Source organism: Benincasa hispida, chromosome 6 (assembly GCF_027475165.1).
Source record: "Benincasa hispida cultivar pf3 chromosome 6, pf3_genome.v1.1, whole genome shotgun sequence".
Taxonomy (NCBI): Eukaryota; Viridiplantae; Streptophyta; class Magnoliopsida; order Cucurbitales; family Cucurbitaceae; genus Benincasa; species Benincasa hispida.
Window position 1 is genome coordinate 51,426,214 of NC_143483.1, and position 21,237 is coordinate 51,447,450.

Consider the following 21,237-nt stretch of genomic DNA (forward strand, 5'->3'; position numbering starts at 1 on the left):
AGTTCAAAATGCTTTTACTATTGGTATATCTATGAATAAAAACAATGATTGGGTGCAACCATAACCACCATACTCTCCTCCTCTTTATCACATAAATAAAGAAAAAATTAAAGATAATTTTTGAAAAAATCAAATTGTCATGTGACAATATTTTATTAGATGCAGTCTGATGTGCATGGAGGATGAGTACTTTCCAGGTGCACCCAAGTTTTTTCTTATAAATAAAAATAGTTATCTATATTCATAAACTTTGTACCTCGTTTCAATAGCACCTCGTAGATTTTTAAAAATTGCATCTAGTACCCTTAACCTTGAAAAAATAATTAAAATGTCATTACCTTTGGTATAAAGATAGGAATTATTCATTTACAACTTCATCATCATCTCCCTACTTCTCTATTTTCATTTCTTCAAACTCCTTCAATAGTTTTAATTCCCCCCTTCTTCCAATCTCCAATTTTTCTAGCTCTGATAACTTTTCCTTTATTTTATAAAATAGTATAAATTACAAAGAGTACAGACTCATTTCACACACAGAAAACAAAAACAAGGAATCACCACTGGAACAGTAACTATATTTGGAAACCTAGCATATTATCACTACATCCATGACAAAGAACTTTCCTCTTTCACTTGGTTTCACACTAATGCACCTTTATACTTCCCAGCAGCCTCTTTCCAATAGATGTTCGATGTATTGGCACTTGGCATCAGGGACGGTATACAAAAGTTTTCGGATCTTCGTGCTGTTTCTTTGTTGTCAATAGTTTTTGTCCAACTATCTTTCTTAGGATGATCTAAAGTTGTCAATAGTTTTACAGCTTCATTTAAGTACTCTATAGCCTTATCAATATCATTCATTTGTTCACTTAAGCTCATTTCATATTTTGGCTGCCTTGCTTCCTTTTCAGATTCGGCTATGAGTTTCTTCAATTCCACAGGGTAGTTAAGAGCAGGGATTGGATTAAAATTCCCTATATGATCATGATGAAATCCAGAATACTTCATTGCTTCATACTTCTTGGCATGGTCATGTTGGAAGTCATCTCTTGAACTTGAGTAAAGTACTTTTCCATTTTTTATAACATACCCCATTTCGAGAAGAATGGCGGTAGGTTCTCATCTTCCTTTGGTATCGACACGAGCAGGCTTGGATTTGGGATCATAGATATGACTTGTTTTGCTATTTTCTTTGGGATGTGATTCAATCTTCTTGTTGTCTGGATGAACAAAAAAATCATATAAAAAATCGACCATAGCCTAAATGAGTGTGTGATATGCTCACTCTTTATGCCTTAGAGACCTTGTGGCTTTTCTCTCTACTTCTAAATGGTTTATATAGGCACTTCAAACTGGCCAATCCAATCTAGCTAGACTTTTAGCATATTTAAAGCTCAAGGTTTCCTTTAGTGCAGCCTTGTAATTCCAGGTTAAATTCTTGGATTGACAAAGGATATGAAAGGAATCTAATTTTACTTTAGCCAAGAAGTTAAACCAACAATTTTAGCAAGCCACTAATGGTTCAAAGAAGAGTGTTAAAGTATTGATAATTAAGGATTAAATTTATTATATTTGTCAACTTGAGAAAGTCATTATATCATCATCTAGAAGTTAGAGGTTTGAATTCCTATTCCCACATCTTATTGAACAAAAAAAATTACTGTAACCTATTAGCTCAAGTTTTTTAGTTCATTGATGTGAATTTCAACAAAGTCAACCATTTAGTTAACGTTCTCCCGGAGGCTTGGGCAAATACATGTTCAATTTAATTATTGGAGATCCTATTTTGTACTTGTTGGGATGATAAATGGTCTCATACTGTTTAGAAGTTAAAAGATCCTTCAAAAGTAAAGACATCAAATTTATTGGTTGAAGGGCCTTTTAGGTAGAGTTCAACTGTAGAACTTTATTGACTTAAAATCTAACGTATACAATATCATATTGCTGTAAAAATACAAAATATCTATTGTCTAAAACTTACCATACATTTGGCATTCTTAATATATTAAATCACCAATGAGTCTAAAAGTTTAAACTAATAGATTATCGGAAGCGGAAATTGAATTATATCACCAGTTTAACACTCGGTTCACTAGTGGGCTTGGAAATTTGTAGAAGACCTAACAAATGAGAATCAATATTAATTTAAGAGAATTTTGTTACATCGGTTCAAACACAAGACCTCCCTTTGGGATATTATGTCAAATCATTATTGAAATCAAAAGCTAAAGCTAATAAGTTACAATAAATTTAATCATACCAATACTTTAAACCAACCTGAGCAAAGTTCAACTAGTTTAGGCGTATACCTTCGACCGAGAGGTTGGAGGTTCAAATTCCCAATCCTCATATGTTGTTGAACTAAAAAATGGAAGCAAGAATAAACCAATTCGAACTACGAAAATAATCTCTAGTCATTGTGTTCCTTGTATATAGACCCTTTTCATGGAAAAATACTCTGCCAACTATCCATGAAAATCATCTGTGAAATCACTTCCACACACACTAAGAAAAAGGATAGAGAATCACATTCTGCTAATCTAGGTCTCTGCTGATTATTGACACTAAGCAGAGAATAAAATCGACTTGCTTAGTCATAGATTCTTTGATCTGATAATAGGAAGTGCAAGAAGGGATAAAGAAAACTTACCGAGTTTTTTTCCTTTAGTTGAAAAGGAAACAATAATGTTCATTGATATAATGAAAAGAGTCTAATACTAAAAAACACAAGATACTAAAATCAACAAGAGTACAATGCAAATCATACAAAAGTTAAACCGAAGAAACAGAAGCATTCCGATTAAAAAAAAATCCTAAATGGAATAATTAGCAACAGGTTATGACAAATTTTTATAAATGCTGAGTTGTAAAAGAGATTCAACAACTTATGATTAAATTTCTACCAATATTGTAAAAAGGTCGAGAATAAATATGTAAAGCAATGCAGAATTTGACACAGAACAAATCAAGGTGGAGTTAACGTTTCTAAAGGGTATGGAAATAATTCACAAACGAGACACTCAGCACCTGACATTAAGCAACTTTTAGGAGTTTTTGATATCACAAGGCTAATAACAATTTCTTTATTGAACTTATCCAAGTTTTAATATTCAAATTCAGAAAATAGGAAAGCTTCCAATAGCTATGTATCTATCAGAAAAAATGGGTGACCAAAATAAGCTAAAAATTTACAAGGTAACCTTTTTTTGTGTGGCTTAATCAGAGTTTGGACATTCTTTGAATTCCTAATTGTTTATAGTACAGGCATCTTCTTCAAGCTGAAATGGGAGAACAAAACCAGATTCAAGCTCATAGTTCATACCCATTGAAGTCTTTCTTCTAGATTACGACTTGACATATTGGGATGGAAATATTTGAAAGCAAACCTCCAAAAGTTCTTCAATCTTTGGAAAGAATGGTTGTATCCAACTGCAACATCAAAATACAAACATAGGCATAACAACCACTATAAAATGGTTGTAATTTTTGGTTGTGATTACAATCTGACTTCTCTTATATTCCAATGCCATAGCATTATGTATCCTCTCATGGAACTTGGAGTGTCCAAACTTACAGAAAGGAAAAGACGGTAAGTTGTTACTAATAAGAGACTAAGCATCACCTTAAAGAATCATTTCTCATGGGTCAAATGCAGGAACTTCATGTTGAGAGGAATAAATGGCTTTATACACCGTTCTGTCGACAAAGTTTCGATATGGATCCTCCTTCCGCTTCTTAATCAAGTAAGCTAAACTATGTTCAACTTCAGATTTAACCTGATTATACAATTGGTTTGCACTATTCTTGTCCTTCAGGATTTCCTCCCTCCCTTTTGTTACTATTGGCTTACCAAACAGGTAGTAAAAACGGCCGGGTATCTTGGGCAAGAGCAAAGGAGGAAAAAGATTCTGATTACCGACCTCTCCACTATCCACATCCCTGAAATTCAGGGTATATTCAAAACCCAGAAAGAAAAATGAACTTCAATTTACATTTGTAATGCCCGTTTTTTCAAAAAGGAAAATAAGAAATAGAATAAGCCATAAAGAAAAGTTTTTTTTTTTAAACACTCTTTTTAAAGGGGGAAAATTATTGATAGACTGAAATATACAAATAGAGGGGGAGAACAGACCCGTAGAGGTGACAAAGCATAAATTTATATAAATAATATAGGTAAATCATACACCATGTGGATGAAGAAGAGTTACCTCACTCTAGCAGAATTCTGATTTGCCTCTCTGATGTAGTCACTAACTACAGGAATTTTCATCAGGTCATTATAATCTAAGGTCAGCTGGAAATAGGCATAAGATGAAGATGATAATAATAACCATAAAGGAAGTGATAACACAATTTCTTTTCAAGCATGAAGTTATATAGACAAGGTTGCACCAATTTTGTCTAATTAAACAAGTTTCACGATTTATTTATGAATTAATTTTTCAATGAGAAACTGAAAGTTTCACGTTTTCAACATACTCATTTGCTAAATCAGAAAATTGCATTCCCTCTTAAATTCCCATGAAACTTCAAATTCTTCCTTCATTTTTGTATGACAGAGAAGACCGTGATCCCCATCTGGACACCAAAGATGACTCAATACCACTGCATTGCTCTTCTACCGATAAGGATCAAACAAGAAAAATATGGATATCTCTGAAAGGTGTCCCTGGGTTTTCAGCCCCAAACTCTCGGGGCCCATTTGGCTCCTTGTTTGAGATGAGGGGGTTGGGCTAGCATAGCATTACGACATTTGGTTGATTGTTTTACAAACTCAAGTTATAGGGCTTGATGGCTTGTTAGATCCAGTTTTCTAACTTAACTTACAGATCTAGGGAAACTTATTGAAAAATTTTGCAAGGACGCCAACTTGAGCATAGCTAAAGCTCAAATGGTTGGCATTATATTTTTGACCAAAAGATCAAATATTTAAATCTCCAACCCCACAAATTATTGAATTAAAAAAGAAGTCTGGTAGGAAAATATGAATTATTATTAGGATAATAAGGGGCATTTTTTGTCATGAGACATTAGTTAAAAGGAGTTGGTTAGTAAAAAGTAAATATATAGAGCAGGCATGTGGGAGTGGGGTGAAAGCAGATGGAATTTGGGATGCAGTTATTTTGGGAGAGTTCAAGTGGCCAACCCTCTCAAAGTGATTGAGAATTATAAGTTCTTTTTCTATATTGTAATACAATTTCAGTGTTGTTTTCTTACTCCTCGTCTCAAGATTGGGGTCCTATGTTGGGTTTGGCAAGATGTGGAATCCCAAATCGGTAGTTTTTGAAGGAACGGGTGGGCTCCAACCCTATAAATGGAACTCATGTCCTTTGTTTTCAAATATCCCAATTAGCAAAAAAAAAAAAAAAAAAAAAACACTTTAAGTTGTATATTAATTAAATTCCCTCTTGCATTTTCTACTTTGAGAGTGGAAAAAAGAAAAAGGGTGTGAGCAGACAAGAGTTTTAAAGAGAGTGATTTTGTAATTGGGGTTGGGGAGAGATCTCTGTGTGATTGTAGTAATTTTTCACATAGTAGATTTTTTCTGGTTCATGGTTTTTCTCCGATTGGGGAGTTTTCCACGTAAATCCTTGTGTTCTTAAATTTATTGCTTTTTATTTTTTTTTTTAAATTTCTCTGTTATTTTCTGCTCATTTCCTGTGCTATAAGTGGAAGGTTTTTTCCAACAGTCCTACTCCTATCAAAACTTCATATGCTTGAGCTACCAAAATGGTAAGCAAACACCATAAAATCAAAGGATAGGGAATCAAACTTACTTGTGCTATGTCGTCTTCTCCAACAGCACCAAATGGTACAATTGTAGCCCCAAAACGAGCAGCCATTCTCACAAATTCCTGTTGATTTGGCCAGAACAGCTTATACTCTTCACCCTGTAAGTTTGCAGAGGAAAAAATGAATGAACATGGGAAACCTTAATCTCAACCATCAGTTGTTGATGTCTATTAAACTGCAACTTTTTTCTGTGGTGATGGAACATAGGTATTTGAAGTACCTTATAGTGAAGAGCCTCGCGAGCACCCCCAGGATAGAGGAGAACGTGTGCTTTTTCTGATAACAATTTGTATAGATTGTTAGCAGTGACAGGTACTGCACCAAATACTTTCACCCAGTCAATCATAGAAAATTCAGGAGATTCAGACTCGAGTTTTCCCAAGAACAACTCTGGATGTGCTATTCCACGAACCACAATACTCTTCTCTCTCAAGAATCCTTCAACTAAAGGAGTTAGCTCCAATCCTAATAAATTGTGATAACCTACTAGCAACACGGGACCTTCATTAGGAACTCCAGAAAGACCTTTCACTATAGTTCCATCTCCCAAAGTTGAGAACATTGTAGAACCAGTGAGAAAATGAAATAGTCTGCCACATACATAATAGCTTTTAGTAGTTTTCTAACTTTCTGCCTACAGACGTAAGACTGAGGAGAAAGTTAAACGGGTTGATTCATGCATGGTGTGACAAATCCAAGATACAGATGGAACCTATCACAGTAACCTAGCTAATTGTACTATGACCAGTGTGCTTCAAGTACATTATTTTCAATCTAAAAGGTTAATCTTTATTTTTTTTTAATGAAAAATTAGGTTTTTTCATTAAAGAAATGAACACAAAAATAAGAAAAGATATAAACGATAAATATATAATATTCCGAAAACTGTAACTTGATCTCACCAAGTTGAACAAATACATTGTTGGAGCTTCTAATATTTATAAATATTAGTTGCCAATATTTGGTCTTTATTGTCTTTATTTTTTTTTCCTCATGTTGTAACGAGTCTTTCTCCTATATAACAAAACTTAGGTCGTACTTATTTGAATATATCATAATATTTTTTCTACCAAAACTAAGAAGTTATAAGAGTAGGAAATATTGTATTCAAACTTCAATAATTTTACTTCCTTTCCAATTAATATTGATTTCCACTAATTGGCTTCCACAAACGTTCGAGTACACAAGTGTGGGAAATTGTTAAAATTATTGATCAAAAGATTAAATTTACCTTAAGAGATAAGCTTAAGTTTTGAGCTGCTTGGTGTTGGTTTTCGTGATTTAACATATATATTACATTACATGGAGAATTTGATCAATGTTCAAGTACACAATTTAAGCCTAAGGCAACTACCAAGAGAGGAAGGAAAATAAGCGCTAATTGATGTAAAAATTACCCAGTCACTTGAGTAAAAGCATAATTGTACTCTGCTAAACTGGGTGGAAGATAATCCGTAACAGCATCATGCTTTCTTGACCGGCGATACTTGTAAGTGCTTTTAATGACTGTCATTAAACCAATGCCATCTTCCTGTTACATGATACCAGGCTGACAAGTCATATGACTTTTACTTGAGACAGAGAAAGAAAAGAGTGTTACAAGCATGGTGCAGCTCTCTTAACAGCGTTTCTTTAATCAGAAGCAAAAACATTTTAGTTAATTTGAATGAGGTACAGGAATATTTGCATTATCATAAACAAATAAATTTTCTGTTTTTCTATTATTAGAGAGAGAGAATATTTTCCTTGGAGTTTGGAAAAGAGACTAATGCTGAAAAGTAAATATTCAAAATGGAAAAATTTGCAAAAAAATTAACAACATAAGCATCATACAAGGAAGAAGCAGAAAAAATAATAGAAAGAGAGCACCGCCGTGAAGCTTTTAGCTTGGCCCACTCAAACCATGATTTCTGAGCATTCTCGAAGATACATGATTCTAATCGAACAAATTTCAAAAATTAAACATTCACGGCACTAGACCAAAGTAATTGAGCTTTTGGTGGAAAGGAAAGCCCAATGAGAAGTTGAAGAGTGTTGGACTTTGAGTCCTTGGAAAAGAAACCCAAAATTGAAACACTGAATTCCAGCCAAACAGCATAATTTTTTCTCTCTTTGGGATAAGAAACAATTTTATTGATTGACTGAAATATCCAAGGATATCTATAGATACAAAAGGCCCATATTTTTATTCTTAAAAATGGGAGAATATAATGCACTTTTGATAATTTCCTAGCATGAATGAGGATTTTTCCTTTAAACCAGACTATGTTTCTACCAGCAAAGCATCATAATATTGTCTACCATAGTTTCACGTACCAATAATAAGGTGTGCCCATTTTCCTTGAAATACCGAACTGTACAATTTTGCAATGATTTCCGAAGTCGTTGGGCTTCATCTCCACTTGGAACCATGTTATCCTTGCCACTGAAGGCATCACAAATTGTAATTAATTATAAGAATGTTGGACCGATTATGAATCAAACAAATTCCTAATATTGAGTATGACGATTTGACAATTTAAAATAAGGCAGAACTCAAGCAGAAGTATTTTGGCATGAAGTGGTTCGTGATAGATCACCAGTAGGAACCCAGATTGAGATCGCAAAGTTATAAAACTGGGGCTGAAACTGTATTACAAGATCTAAGAAAAATACACGAGCAATAGCTTTCTGAGAGTGCTATTCTTTCCAACAAAAACTTCCCAAATTATTGTTTCTCTCTACTTTTAACCAACCTTTCTACAAGATAACATGGATTCCATCTTAAAACCAATTATAAATGAGAAAAGTAACCCATCTATTTTATAAAGATGATGATATTCCTTGATTTTTCTAATGTAGGATCCTCAACATGTCCCTCAAAATTGTATCTTTTTGGGTTCATCATCCTTGAATCGAATCCAAATTTTTATTTTTGGAACGAATGCCCATTTGGGCTTCATGGGTTCTAGTACCATATTATATAACATGGGTTCATCTCAAAACCAATTGGTAATGAAAGAAGTAGCCCACCAATCTTATAAAGATTGTGAGATCCCTCAACTTTTTTAACGAGGGATCCTCAACACTTTCCTAATAAACACATTATTTAATGATTAATTTGCCCCTTCCTATAATCCTGACAACCATCTAATCCACTGTCCCACAGCATGCCATTTAACTGATCTAATGAATGTTGTGGGAACGAAACTAAAAAATGTGATGCAACAATTTGAGATAATAGTAGTGCTGTATTTAACACACCACTCAAACTCATCTATATTTGTATTCTGTTTCATCCTCTCCAAGGCGAGAAGGAAAGGTTTATGTGGTGAGCCAGGTTGTGTTCTGTTTTGTGGAGCTTTGGAGAAAGATGAACGACATCATAGGGATTGAGAGAACTTTGAGTGATGTTTGTTCCTTTGTAAGGTTCTATGTTTCTTTGTAGGCTTTGGTGGTGAACCTTTTTGTAATTATCCTTTAGATCTTGTTTTACTTGATCGGAGGCCCATTTCATAGTTTGCCCATTTTTTGAGGGCTTTATTTCTGCATGCTCTTGCAATTGTTCCTTTTCTTTTTTCTCCATGAAAGTTTAGTACTTTGGTTATTCATCCAAAAGAACAAATACCACTCACACCCATGCACACACACACTCAGTTCTGGGTAAGAACCTAGCAAGCACAAGTACTTCGGCATTAACAGCATGGAGACGAGAATTAGCATAAGCAGCAGCTGATTTGAGCAGCTTCAGCTTCCAAAGAAGGGTATCCTTTGGTATAATGCTAGCCAGATCCTGAAAATAGAATGGATGAGAAGAATTTTCAACTCAATTAAATTGATCATGTAAGAAAATTACAATGTCTAGGGCAAAAGATATGATAAGTTAATTTAGAGTACTACAAGTAAACCTCATTGCCTTAGCTCATTACAATGAGTAGGGGAGTTCATAGACAACCCCCTACTACAAGCATTGCTTGAAGTTATAATAAACTTACACTTTATTAATATTAACAAGGCTAAATATATAATTTAGACCCAAAATTCGGTATGTCTTAATTTTAAAAAAATAAAAAAATAATTTCACCTTGTATTGTGTAAGACCCCTAGTTAGGAATTTGTTGGGGTAATTAGTAGAATATTAGGAGGGTTATTAGTTAGGACATATTAGTAAATAATTAGTAAGTTGGTTAGGTATTTTACTATAAATAGAGGGGGAAGGGTTGGAGAAAGGTGTGAAGAATTTAGTGGGATTTCCTAGTTTAGGAATTTGGGAGAGGATTTCTAGCCCTCTTGAAAGTGCTGGTTTGACACTATTCTATTAGGTATTTTTGTTCATTTTGCTTACAAGATTATAGTATTTTTCAATATATTTTTCTATATTTTTGTAATTGAATGGTTATTGAGTTTGTTCTATATTTTTTAGTATTGTTCTTGTTAGGAGGAATCCTAACATATTGATTTGTTTTCTCCTTTCAAGTCCTTACAATTACAAAATATTAAGAGAAAAATGATGTGTAAGTTTATGAATCTACCAATTATGTCGTAAGATATTTATTGGGTCCAATTTTTTTAATGGAAAGTTGTTCTAGGTTGGGTTACTACGAGTAAGGTTATGGGAAGCATGTAGATTTTTTATTTTTTTGGGTATACATATCTACGGCATCAAATTAAAATTCATATATTTTGCATTTTCATCTCAATAAATAAAATATATTTTGATTTCACATCATATGTCATCCACACTTGTGGAGTTAGAGATCAGCAAAACACTCAACAAGTGACTTGATTTGATTGGAGAGAAAAGGACTGGTTCAAACACAAAACTTCTTGTTTTAATATCATATTGAATACTACTTGATTCAACAACTTAAATTGATTATGGTATGTTGATGTTTTATTCACATTCTTTATTTTAGAAAAAGGAAACAGAACTTTTCGTTTAAAAATGAAAAGAGACTAATACTTAAAAATACAGTTTTATTCATATTCTTAATTACAACCAAAGAACCCATCTCAAAAATCTTAATTTTTTTCTCAAAATGTGTCAGCCATAACTGTAAACAACTTCTCTGTTTCTGAAATATGATCTAATTAACATAGATATTTAACAATGTATAGTGATAGAAAAGGAAGGTAAGCAACAGCAAACTAGGAAGGAAGTTGTGCGTGTTTTGAGAGTGAAAAGAAAAATGAGATGGATAGCTCATCCATGATGGTAAGGGGTACATAATTTGTTTATTTATTATTGTCTTTTAAAAAAACAGTCCCTCAAGGTGTACTTTGTAAAGTATTATTTAAAATGCAATAATCAGATTCCACGAAAGAAAAGCCATAACATCCTCCTTACCGAAAGATATGGTAGTAAGGCAGTCAAGTTTTGTGATACTTTTTCAAATTGCTGCATTGGAGGAAGCTTGCTTTCAACATCGACCGTTGCCATTTTCAATGGTTCACCTGGTGTGGCAGTAGAAATAAACATGGTTTTACATTTTAATCATAGCTACAAATCCAAGTATTGTTTAAGAAATAATAATAAAGTTATATCTAAAAGAGAATCCAGGAATCCTTACGCTGCACCAAACCACTCAAAGCGTAATTCTCATTGAAACAAAAATACACAAGAAAAAGGTCTGCCAAATTTTCTCAACAAACATATCATGTAAAGTGCAGAAACGTTTTGTAGGTTATATCTGAAAATAAAACAAAAAATTTCAATAGTTCTTGTAGTAGTGTACAGGTCTTTGCTTCATGGTGGTGCTATAGAAAGAGGGTTTATTTTTTTTTTTTCTTTCCTGTTCTGTTCTGTTTTTTATTTTTTATTTTTTATTATTATTATTTTTTATTTTTTGTAATTATGCTCCTTTGATTCTTCAAGATTGAAGGGCTCTTTAGGGAGAGGATTCACTCTTCCCCTGCCCTCTAGGTTCTCAAGAAGAAGAAGAGTTCTTTATTATTAACCTTTTCAATAATACATTGACAATTTAACAGAGTAAATTAGGACATCGGTTTCAACATCTTCAACACTCTTCATTAGTACGTTTTGATTCATGGTGAAAGATAAAGAGTAGCCTCAAAACCTTAAATCCTTCAAATTTAACCCTTGCCATTCCTTTCTGTGAAGCATATGTGAAGTTACGTGAAGCATATCTCAGGGACAGGCACTGTGTCACGGTCATACTTGTCCAGGGCCTGTTGCTCATGACCGCATGCTCAATCCAGCCCTTTTTATCATGCTTTCATGTTATGTATTTCATTAGTTAAGTTAGTTTTCTTTTCTTGTACTTTTTGTTGTTAGTGACCGCTCGCCCTTTTTCATATCCAAGGGTTCCAGTTGGCATTTTTATTCAGAATGCACTATATGAGGATAAGACTAACCATCACTTCCCCATATCCGGTGTGGTATGCTATAAGGGTGCCAGTTGGCTTTTTGTTCAGAACGCACTATATGGAGATAAGACTAACCATCACTTCCCCATACCCTGTGTGATATGCTATAAGATCGTTGTTGTTGCTTATTGCTTTCTAACCTACTACAATCTTTCTCTTCTCTATTCACACATTCAAACGTTTGCGAAAACCTTTTTCTCTAAACCCGTTTTCCAAAACCGTTTTCTCTAAAACGAGAGTAGAGGTTGCAAGAGGCACCCGGTGTGCCATCGGTGTTCCGTATTCGAATTAGCTGACTTGTTTGTGAGCGGAAACAAGTGTCGCACAATTGCTAAGTGAAGCTTCTGAAAGTGCGATTGTGACAATTGGTATCAAAGCCAAGTCGGCTCATAGAGGGAAGAATCAGTAATCATGTCAGCGACAACAAACTTGAACAAGTCCCAAGCGGACAGACTGTTAGAGATGGAGGAGCAAATGCTCTACCTGAGGGAAGTCCCTGATAGTGTTTGTTTCTTGGAAACTCAATTGCAAAAAGTTGCCGACAAAGCCGACGGAATCGATGCAATAGTTAACTGCCAAGACAGGTTACCTGTCAAAGAATTAATGATGAGGGTGGATACCCTAGAGACAAAAGCTGCACGATCCGGCAGTTTTGAGCGTAGGGATAGCTCAACGGGCTCTATTGCCCACATAGAGGAGCGCGTCGAAGAGTTGGACGGCTCCCAGAAAGCAATAATTCAAATTGTAACAAATCTGTCAATAAATTTTCTATTGGCCCTTGACGTCGTCAGAGCCGAGATTGCGGATGTGAATGCGAGGGTGAATCTCACTATCCAAGCTGTAGGGAACCAAGCCCCACCTGGGGGAGCATTCCAAGTGAACAGGATAATCCTAAAACCAAAACCCTTTTGCGGGGTGCAGAATGTGAAGGCCTTAAAGAATTTTATCTTCGACCTTGAGCAATACTTCAAGGCGACGAACACTGTGACAAAGGAATCAAGAGTCACGCTAACAACCATGCATCTGGCTGAAGATGCAAAATTGTGGTGGAGATCACGATTTATGGACATGCAAGAAGGGCGGTGTATGATAGATACCTGGGCTAAATTGAAACAAGAACTTCGTTCGCAATTCTTTCCTGAGAACGTTGAGATTTTGGCCCGACAGAAACTTCGAGAATTAAAACATATGGGCAACGTCCGAGATTATGTGAAGCAATTTGTTGGACTTATGTTAGACATACGTGACATGACCAAGAAAGTCAGTTTCTGTTTTGTCGAAGGGTTGAAACCGTGGGCAAAAATGAAACTATATGAACAAAGGGTGCAAGATCTCCCTTCTGCCTATGCGGCAACGGAACGGTTATATGACCTCAATACAGACTCTCAAGACGTGAGAAAGCAGCCAACTTCCTCAAATGGAGGAAATAGAAACAGTCGTTCAAGTCTCCCAGACTTGAGGGAGGAGACAAGAACACCGGTGGGATCGCAAGCCCTTCCGAAAGACGTCAGGGAACAATTGGCGAGGGCCGCCACAGCAGTATAACAACTACAACCGTCCACTGTCCTGCTACATATGTAGAGGACCACACATAGCGGGTGAATACCCAAATCGAACTGCCTTTAATGCCTTTCAAGCCACATTAGCCCCAAGCTCGGAAGATAAGGCCGAAAAAGTCGAACCCAAAACTGAGCCGGCCGAAGAGAATGACAATCCCAGGATGGGAGCATTGAAATTCTTATCCGTGCTCCAGAAGAAGATGGGAGAGACAAAGGAACCGTTGGAGAGAGGACTCATCTATGTGGATGCTTGGGTCAACCAGAGATCGACTAAGAGTACCATGGTCGACTCTGGGGCAACCCACAACTTCATGACTGAAACAGAGGCCCGTCGTCTGAACTTAACCTGGGAAAGGGACGTTGGGAAAATGAAAGCCGTAAACTCTACAGCCCTGCCTATTACGGGGATAACGAAAAGAACGTCAGTGAAGTTAGGGGATTGGAAAGGCCTTGTTGACTTCGTAATTGTTAAGATGGACGATTTTGATGTAGTGTTGGGGATGGAATTCTTACTCGAACACAAAAGTATACCGATGCCCGTCGCCAAGTGCCTAGTAATTACTGGATCTATGCCCGCCGTAGTTCAAGCCAACATCAAACAACCAAACGGGATAAGAATGATTTTAGCCCTCCAACCGAAAAGGGGCCTTGCCTACAATGAACCCACGTTCATGGCCATTCCGATTGAGTCAGTCGAGACTGTGGAAAAGAAAGTCCCTCGAGACATCCTGTGTGTCTTGGAAAAGTATCGTGATGTCATGTTGGATAGTTTGCCCAAATCCTTGCCTCCATGGACGGGGATCGACCATGAAATCGAACTGCTACCAAGGACGAAGCCGCCTGCTAAGAACGCATATCATATGGCTCCACCAGAGTTGGCCGAACTCCGAAAGCAATTAGACAAGTTGTTGGATGTAGGGTTTATTAGACCAACAAAATCCCCCTATGGAGCCCCAGTGTTGTTTCAAAAGGACGGAAGCCTTCGGCTATACATCGACTATTGAGCTTTAAACAAGCTCATTGTTTGTAACAAGTACCCCTACCCATCATCACAGACTTATTTGACTGGCTTCACGGTACCAAATATTTCTCGAAATTAGACCTATGATCGGGGTACTACAGGTTCGAATTGCCGAAGGGGACGAACCAAAGACGACCTGCATTACGAGGTGTTGAAATTAGGGTTTTTTTTACTCTAGGGGCAAATTTGTCTTTTTTCCTGTAACCTAGGGTTTCCCTTTTTTTCTATTTAAGCCGGTAGTCTCTGTGTATACTTTGTATCAGTTTCTAATAAGAATCCTTTATCTCGTGGTTTTTTCTCCCTTATTAGGGTTTTCCACGTAAACTTTTTGTGTGCTACTTTCTATCTCTACTCTGTCTTTTTCATCATGGTACCAGAGCATGGAGACAAAACCCTGGCCACCATTGAGGAAAACCCAATAGGAGAATCCCAATTACCAGTAGGTGAAACCAATGGCACAGATATAGCCATTCTTATCCAAAATGCAATTGATCGATATTTTCAATCTGTTCTTCCCCACCTTCAACGTGATGATCAGCCGACCAGACCCGACTAACCGATCAGCCAATTCAAGACGAGCGGTGCTTTGCAGCGCTTTGCGGCAAGTCCATCCGCTTCCTTCCGCGCCAGAAAGTTCAAATCCGATACAGCCTCAGCCAGTCGACGCCTTACAGGTCGCGCAGCTCCAAACCGGCACCATCCCTCCCGTGCGGTCCAGTCCAGCAGCGTTTTCCGTCCAGTTCCAGCCGATGCAACCAGTCGGCGCGAATCCATCAGGTTCCTCTCAGCCGCTGCCAAATCGAGGATCTCTGATTGACGCCGCCGTCAATAGCGCTGGAGCTAGTCCAAGCCGCAGCCTGTTTCATCAACCGAATCAGCCGGGAATGGATCCAACCAATGGTTGCCACTTCATCAATCGGGATCCCCTGCTCCAGCCGGATGAGAATAGTCGTTTGGGACAGTCATCGCCGATCATTGGTGGGTTTGGAGGTAGAGAATCATCGTCCCATCATCGGGATCAAGGGAGTATAATTCAAGACCAGTTTACTCAGTTGCAACTCTAGATTAAGCAGCAGAATTAGATGTTCCAGTAGCAGATAGCCGCCATCGGGGAAGCACTAGGATCGACATCCAATGCCCAGCCAGATCTAAACCCGAATCAACCGATTTACCCTGGAAATTCGGTAACTTCTTTCCCTGCCTTCTCTTCAAATTTATTCTCTAGAGCAATAGGAAACTCTTCTAGCTTTATTGTAGGAGAAAAATTAAATGGTGATAATTATTTTTCTTGGTTCCAATACATTAAAATGGCCCTTGAAGGTCATAAATTCGGGTATCTAACAGGTGAGATACCAAAGCCAAGACCAGGCGACCCCCAAGAACGAATTTGAAATGGAGAAGACTCTACTTCGGTCTATTTTGGTAGGGAGTATGGAACCTCAGATTAGGAAACCCTTACTATATGCAGCCACTGCTCGAGACATTTAGGAGGCATTCCAAAAGCTTTACTCCAAAAGATAGAACGCTTCTCGATTATATACCTTACGTAAGCAAGTCCATGAGTGTAAGCAAGGGGCAACGGATGTTACAATATACTTCAATGAACTATCACTTCTCTGGCAAGAGATGGATTTGTGTCGTGAGATTGTTTGGAATTGTCCATGTGGAGGAGTCTTGCATTATCAATCTGAGGAAACCGACCGTGTATATGACTTCCTTGCTGGATTGACCTTTAAGTTTGATGCAGTACGAAGTCGTATACTGGGAACCCGTTCAATACCATCCTTAATGGAAGTTTGCTCTGAAGTACGTCTCGAGGAAGGCAGATCTAGGGCAATAAATAATACATTGGTGACGCCGACAGACTCTGTTGCTTTCAAAACCTCAGGCCCTGTCCATGATAAATAGAACAGCAAGCCGACTCCAATGTGTGAACATTGCAAGAAGCCCTGGCACACGAAAGATCAGTGTTGGAAGTTGCATGGCCGTCCGCCGAATAGTAAAAAACGACAGTCGAGTTGGGCACTGGTAGGTGAATCAGTAACTGGAGGTCCGCAACCTCAGATTCAGGAAAACAATCAGAACACTTATGGTACAATGGGAGTAAGTGCAATCGCTCAATCAGGTACTCTTCACTCCTTTAGCCTTGTTAGCATAACTGGTAGTAAACCATGGATTTTAGATTCAGGGGCTACAGGCCACTTGACTGGCTCTTCCGACCAGTTCCTTTCTTATCAACCAAGTGCTGGGAATGAGAGGATCAGAATTGCTGATGGGTCCTTTGCCCCTGTGGCCAGAAAATGAGGGTTGTCACCTTTTGAGGGCTTAGTTCTTCAAGATGTGTTGCATGTGCCTAAAGTCTCTTACAACCTTTTATCTGTTAGTAAAATTACAAGGGATTTGAGATGTCGTGTTATCTTCTCACTCGATGCTGTTGTTTTTCAGGAACTGAACTCGGGGATGACGATTGGCATTGCCCAGCATGATAGGGGACTCTATTTCCTCACTGAAGAAGTCTCATCTAGGATATGTGATAGGACTAGTTTACTTCCATCACATTTTTCTGTTTCTAAAACTGAATATATTATTGAAATAGGGAAAGAAGACAACACAAGGAGTTTACGTGGAAAACCCTAATTCAGGGAAGAAAAACCACGATAGAAAAGAACTTATTATTTTTATATCAATTTACAATAGACCCAACCCTAGATATAAATAGAATAATGTGAAACCCTAATTTAGCAAATATAGTAAAAAGACAAAAATGCCCTTAGGGCTAATTTAACATATTTCAACACTCCCCCTCAAGTTGGGGCATAGATATCAGCAAGGCCCAACTTGCTAATACAAGCTTCAAACGTCTGTCTTGATAACCCTTTCGTAAAGACATCGGCGATCTGTTGGACTGAAAGTACATAGGGAATACAAATAGATCCGCGGTCTAACTTTTCTTTAATAAAGTGCCTATCAATTTCAACATGTTTGGTTCTATCATGTTGTACGGGATTGTTTGCAATACTGATGGCAGCCTTATTATCACAATACAGCTTCATAGGCCCAAGACTACTCTCGTGAAGATCAAATAAAACTTTCTGCAACCAGATTTCTTCACACACTCCCAGATTCATAGCTCTATACTCTGCCTCAGCACTACTTCTGGCAACTACACCCTGTTTTTTACTCCGCCAAGTTACCAAGTTTCCCCATACAAAGGTACAGTACCCTGAGGTTGACCTTCTATCAGTCACAGATCCGGCCCAATCTGAGTCAGTATATGCCTCGATGCTTCATGTGTCATGTTTCCTGAATACCAAGCCCTTCCCAGGGGTGGACTTTAAATATCTCAAAATTCGAGTCACAGCTTCCATGTGCTCCTCATATGGACTCTGCATGAACTGACTTACTACACTCACAGCATAGGAGATGTCGGGTCTAGTATGAGACAAGTAAATCAGTTTTCCTACTAGGCGTTGATACCTCTCCTTATTCACAGGAACTCCTTCCAAAACATTTTTCAGTTTGCTATTGACCTCAATAGGGGTGTCAATAGGTTTGCATTCGGTCATTCCTGTTTCTTTTAACAAGTCCATCGTGTACTTCCGCTGAGAAACAGATATTCCTGCTTTCGATCTTGCCACTTCCATCCCTAGAAAATACCTTAAACTACCAAGATCCTTGATTTCAAATTCACTCGCCATCCTTTGTTTTAGCTTAGCAATTTCTGCCGTATCATCCCCTGATAGGATGATGTCATCAACATACACTACCAACACAGCAATCTTTCCTAAGGGTGATTTTTTGGTAAACAAGGTATGATCAGAATGTCCCTAAACAAACCCTTGGGACTTAACAAACACGGTGAATCTGTCAAACCACGCCCTAGGAGACTGCTTCAACCCATATAAAGACTTCCTGAGTTTGCAAACATGATTCCCAAACTTAGCTTCAAAACCTGGAGGTGGACTCATATAAACTTCCTCTACCAACTCACCATTTAGGAATGCGTTCTTTACATCTAGTTGATGTAGGGGCCAATCTTTATTCACGGCGACAGACAGAAGAACACGAATCGTGTTTAACTTAGCCACTGGGGAAAAAGTTTCTGAATAATCAAGTCCATACGTCTGAGTGAATCCTTTAGCAACTAACCTGGCTTTATATCTCTCAAGTGTTCCGTCAGACTTATACTTCACTGTGAACACCCATTTGCAACCAACTGTTTTGTGACCTCTAGGGAGAGCTACTAACTCCCAAGTCTTATTTGCCTCAAGAGCTCTCATTTCCTCCATTACTGCTGCTTTCCATTCGGGAACTTCCATGGCCGCATGTACACTGGTAGGTATTGTTAGAGCATCTAGTTGAGTAGTAAAAGCCTTAAAAACAGGAGATAAGTTACTATAGGTCAGAAAGCTATGCAAAGGGTATTTTGTACATGACCTGGTTCCCTTTCTCAAAGCAATTGGCATATCCAGGGTGTTATCATAGTTGTCAGTTTTCGTCTGTCTCTCTTCAGTATCGGACTTTTGAGACAATTCTGCATCCTCTTGAGGATTTTTAAGCATCTCATCCCTTCCTGACATTTCAACCTTCTCTGAGCTCATTTCGTCACTTTCTATGTTCCCAGACTTTTCTTCAAGACTCTCCTTTGAGACAACAGGATCTTGAACTTGTGCTGGTTCTGACGCTTGGACACTTTCCGATGGAACACCAGAGGTTTCCTGAATTTCCTTTCTGAGATTCCTCCTATAATACGTTATCCAGGGCACTTGTTTAGTAGGAAGAACTGACACGGGAACAACAGGAGCCGAATTAGGTTCAAGACTAGGTAGACTAGGTCCAGGAATATTGGGACTAAGCTGAATATTGGGACGAAGTTCAAGTTCAGGAATATCCGGACTAGGCTCAAGGTTGAGGCTAATGGGTATGGAATACGTGGAATTGTTAGTCTCTTCATTCGTGGTCTCCCCCTGAAGATGACTAACGGGAAAGAACGGTTTGTCTTCAAGGAACGTGACATCCATAGTAACAAAATATTTTCTGGAAGATGGATGGAAGCATTTATAGCCTCGCTGATGAAGAGGATACCCGACAAACACACATGTTTTAGCTCGTGGAGCAAACTTAGTCCGATGTGGACCATGAGTATGAACAAAGGCTATACACCCAAACACACGAAGAGGAACCTCAGGAATAAGACGGGTAGACTGATAGGACTCTTTGAAGCACTCAAGAGGGGTTTGAAACTTTAGGACTCGGGAAGGCATTCTATTAATTAGATGAGTTGCGGTAAGAATCGCATCTCCCTACAGGTACGAAGGAAGAGATGCTGGAATTATCAAGGAACGAGCCACTTCAATAAGATGGCGATTTTTTCGTTCAGCTACCCCATTTTGTTGTGGAGTATATGCACACGAGTTTTGATGGATGATCCCTTTTGACACTAGGAATTCCTGGAAGGTGTGGTTGACAAACTCACGACCATTGTCACTTCGGAGAATGGCAATCTTTGTGTTAAACTGTGTTAATACAGTGGTATAGAACTGTTTGAAGGTAGATAAAACCTCGAACTTATCAGCAAGGAGATATACCCATGTAAATCGGGTATGATCATCAATGAAAGTTACAAACCACCGTTTACCAGACAGGGTATTGATGTTCGAGGGACCCCAAACATCACTGTGAACCAGGTGGAAAGGCTGGGTAGGCTTATAGGGCTGAGAAACAAATGACACGCGATGTTGTTTAGCACGTATACAGACATCACAAGATAATGAAGAAACATTCACATTATGGAATAAATGAGGAAACAAATACCGCATATATTGAAAACTAGGATGTCCAAGACGAAAATGCCACAATAAATAATCTGTTTCAGATATAGCAAACGAAGATAAAAGGCTAGTCCTAAACAAGCTTCTGGAGGAAGCATCTGTAGAAAGGAAATATAGGCCTCTGTCATATCGGGCAGTGCCAATCGTCCTCCCCGAGCTCAAGTCCTGAAACAAAGCAGTATCTGGTGAGAAGACAACTCTACAGTTCAAATCTTTTGTTATTTTGCTTATTGATAATAAATTGTAAGAAATTTTGGGCACATGTAAGACATTTTGCAGAGTTAATCCATGAAATGGTGACAGTCTGCCTTTTCCAGCAACAGGAGCGAAGGACCCATCCGCAATTCGAATCCTCTCATTTCCAGCACTTGGATAGTATGAGAGAAATCGGTCGGATGAGCCAGTCAAGTGATCGGTTGCTCCTGAATCTAGAATCCATAACTCATTCCCCTCAGCAAGGAAACTCAAGGATTGAGGATTACCTGATTGAGCAACTGTTCTGATTCCTACGGTACCTGAATCCCCAGGATTAGTCACTGGAAGCTGTGTTTGAGGTCGTGTAGTCCCCTCAACTGATTCACCCACTAGAGCACACCCAAATTTCGACTTGTCATTCGGAGGGCAACGTTTACCATTTGGAGGGCGACCATGCAATTTCCAGCACTGA

The 21,237-nt window shown here is 38.0% G+C and overlaps 1 protein-coding gene across 9 annotated transcripts in view; it reads right to left on the reverse strand.

The window, feature by feature from the left end:
* Positions 1-3,051: 3,051 nt before the first annotated feature.
* The window catches only part of PES1 (Esterase/lipase/thioesterase family protein), a 34,321-nt gene continuing 16,135 nt past the window's right edge, over positions 3,052-21,237 (reverse strand). For 3 of the 9 annotated variants that reach the window (XM_090314780.1, XM_090314777.1, XM_039034180.2), the window contains exons 6-14: positions 11,120-11,226; positions 9,444-9,565; positions 8,110-8,218; positions 7,191-7,324; positions 6,014-6,383; positions 5,778-5,891; positions 4,209-4,294; positions 3,623-3,939; positions 3,052-3,429 (exon numbers count right to left, since the gene is read on the reverse strand). In XM_090314780.1, coding sequence (XP_090170906.1) covers positions 3,639-3,939; positions 4,209-4,294; positions 5,778-5,891; positions 6,014-6,383; positions 7,191-7,324; positions 8,110-8,218; positions 9,444-9,565; positions 11,120-11,226 — 1,343 coding nt within the window. In that variant the 3' untranslated portion in view covers positions 3,052-3,429; positions 3,623-3,638. Of the gene's footprint in view, positions 3,940-4,208; positions 4,295-5,777; positions 5,892-6,013; positions 6,384-7,190; positions 7,325-8,109; positions 8,219-9,443; positions 9,566-11,119; positions 11,227-21,237 lie in introns of all 9 variants that reach the window. The other 6 variants (XM_090314779.1, XM_039034182.2, XM_039034179.2 and 3 more) reach the window with 3 other exon arrangements.